General features: G+C 53.8%; 1 protein-coding gene across 1 annotated transcript; it reads left to right on the top strand.

Moving 5' to 3' along the window:
• Positions 1-470: 470 nt before the first annotated feature.
• GUITHDRAFT_115427 (hypothetical protein) lies at positions 471-1,811 on the top strand (the record flags this gene model as incomplete). The annotated part of the gene is made up of 6 exons (XM_005825384.1): positions 471-516; positions 609-846; positions 897-1,236; positions 1,434-1,505; positions 1,559-1,648; positions 1,698-1,811. 6 exons carry the CDS (start codon positions 471-473, stop codon positions 1,809-1,811), a joined length of 900 nt encoding a protein of 299 aa, XP_005825441.1.
• Between the last annotated feature and the right edge of the window lie 415 nt (positions 1,812-2,226).

The raw sequence follows: 2,226 nt of genomic DNA on the forward strand, positions 1-2,226 counted from the left end.
AGGACACGAGGAGGAGAGAGGAAGAAGAAGAATGAGTGGGAGAAGAGAGGGAGGGGCAGCGATTCAAGTTGACAAAGGTGGTTTTTAAGTGGGTGCTACCGAAGTTGATAGCGAGGGCGAGGAGAGAACATGAACGTGTGTGCGCGCAAGAGGGATCTGATACGATAAAGAAGGCAAAGGACAACAAGACAGGGGGGTAAAGGTCAACAAGACAGGGAGATGTCGGAAGAGAGGAAATGGAAGTAGAGGACTGATATCTGGATGAGAACAATGTGGGTTGCAAGGCCACGAGAATATCCAAGGGTGCGATGCGTAGCAGACGCGATGCATAGCGATGTATGATAGAAGTAGTCAAATAGAAGTGGTCAAAGATGCCTCCAAAACTGTTCTCGAGCATGTTCACGGCGTGAATGGGTCAAGAGGTAAAGGGGATTCGAGGTATCCAGAGTCAATGAGATCCCAGGCAGGCAATGCGTCAGAATGTTGATGGTGAATCCATGATGAGGGAGGCAGAAGGTAGCAGGCTAGTCTTGGTGGGCCGCGCAGCTTGAAGCATGGATATCGTTTGATCGTTATGGAAAGTTTGTGCTGACATGTGGTTTGTACAGGTGTGGATCAGTTTTGCTGGATCCTGGTTGAAATGACTTTCCTATCCCTCCTTGGGCACGGGATGAAACAAGCTCTTCTTCCTCTTCTCTTGCTTGTGCTCGTTGCGCCGTCTCATTCGTTCCAGCCCCTGCTCCAGCCCAGCTCTCTGCTACGCAAACCTCTCGTGTCCTCAGCCAAGGCTCCCAGGACCTCCATCAGACTTGCGAGCTCACTGCGAGCAGGATACGACTTCTCCAAGTACTCGGTGACCAAGGTCGAGTGCTATAGGACGGGGTAGCTCAAGTCAGAGAGCACAACCATCGCCTGGTCGATCACTTCCACCACCTCCGCAAGCAGGAGTACTTCCGGCTGTTCGCCGTCGACTTGCTGTCGAGCTGCACGTACATGCCGACTGCCGACATGCCCTGCGAGATGGATCGATGCGAGATCGAGAGCGCGGAGGACGTCAGGGAGGACCTGAGGGTGAGGGACGCTAGGGAGCATAGCTTCCGGTTGGATGGGTGGGTGCGCTGGGATATGCCTGGGGACTTTACGGAGTACTACGACATTTATGAAGAAGGAGAAAGATACACGGGATATGATGGGAAGAGAGTTTGGGACTTTATCCACGATAGAATATGCTTCCAGGTGTGAGAAGTTGTTGTCTTGCTCGCTGACAGAGATCTTGGGTACTTGTATGTTTGTTGTCACGTTTGGTTGCACAGCTCAGAGTGTGACTGAGATTATGAGAACCTTGATGGCATGCTTGTGTGTGTTGAACAGACATGATACCAGGACGACATGCTTGTTCGTGTCTTGTGACTTTGTTGAGTCTCGTTGAACAGGTTGAGGTCGACGATCCTGAGAACGCGTGGAAGAGAGACTTCAACAGGGCTGTGTCTGGGTTGCATACATCTGTGATGACAACACCGTCTCTGCGCTGACGACACTGAACGCTCTGCGACTTCAGGTTTCATCCCACGTGCTCCTGTCGATGAAGGAGTCCGAGGGGCTGACGGAGGAGCAAGAGATGGCGGAGTATCAGCGGAGGATCGCTCAGGTAAGGGAGGAGGAGCCCTTTGAGGGGTCAAGCTCAACATGCTCGGCAGGTCCCAGAGGCTGTCGGCAACCTGTACTTTGCGTACATGATCATGCTCTGCGCCATCCAGAACGCGTCCAACCGTCTCAACAACTGCAGCTACATGGGGGCATGGAGGAGGTAGACGAGGAGGAGGAGAAGGAGGAGGAGGAGGAGGACATGAGCTTGAGTAGAAGGGGAAGGAGGACGAGGAGAAGGAGGAGGAGTTGGTGATGGAGGAGGAGGAGGAGAAAGTCATGGTGGTAGTGATGGGGGAGCGGGAGCAGGAGGAGGAGGAGGAGGAGGAGGGCATGGTGGTGGTAGGGATAGTGGTGGCGGTGTCGTTTGCTCTCCTCTCCTCTGACGCGTGTCCCTCCCCTAGGTCCTGCCATCCATCAAGGCCATCGACGGGGACCCTCTCCTGACTCATCCTGCTGTTCAGAAGCCTCGCAAGCCATGCGCAATCATGCCCGCTCTCCTTCAGCTAAGGTAGCCCTTCCTTCTCCTTCTCCTCCTCCATCTTTCCTTGTCTTTGTCCCCCTTCTTCGCTCCCCTCAATT

The sequence above is a fragment of the Guillardia theta genome (assembly GCF_000315625.1).
Source record: "Guillardia theta CCMP2712 unplaced genomic scaffold GUITHscaffold_84, whole genome shotgun sequence".
In the NCBI taxonomy this organism is placed as follows: Eukaryota; class Cryptophyceae; order Pyrenomonadales; family Geminigeraceae; genus Guillardia; species Guillardia theta.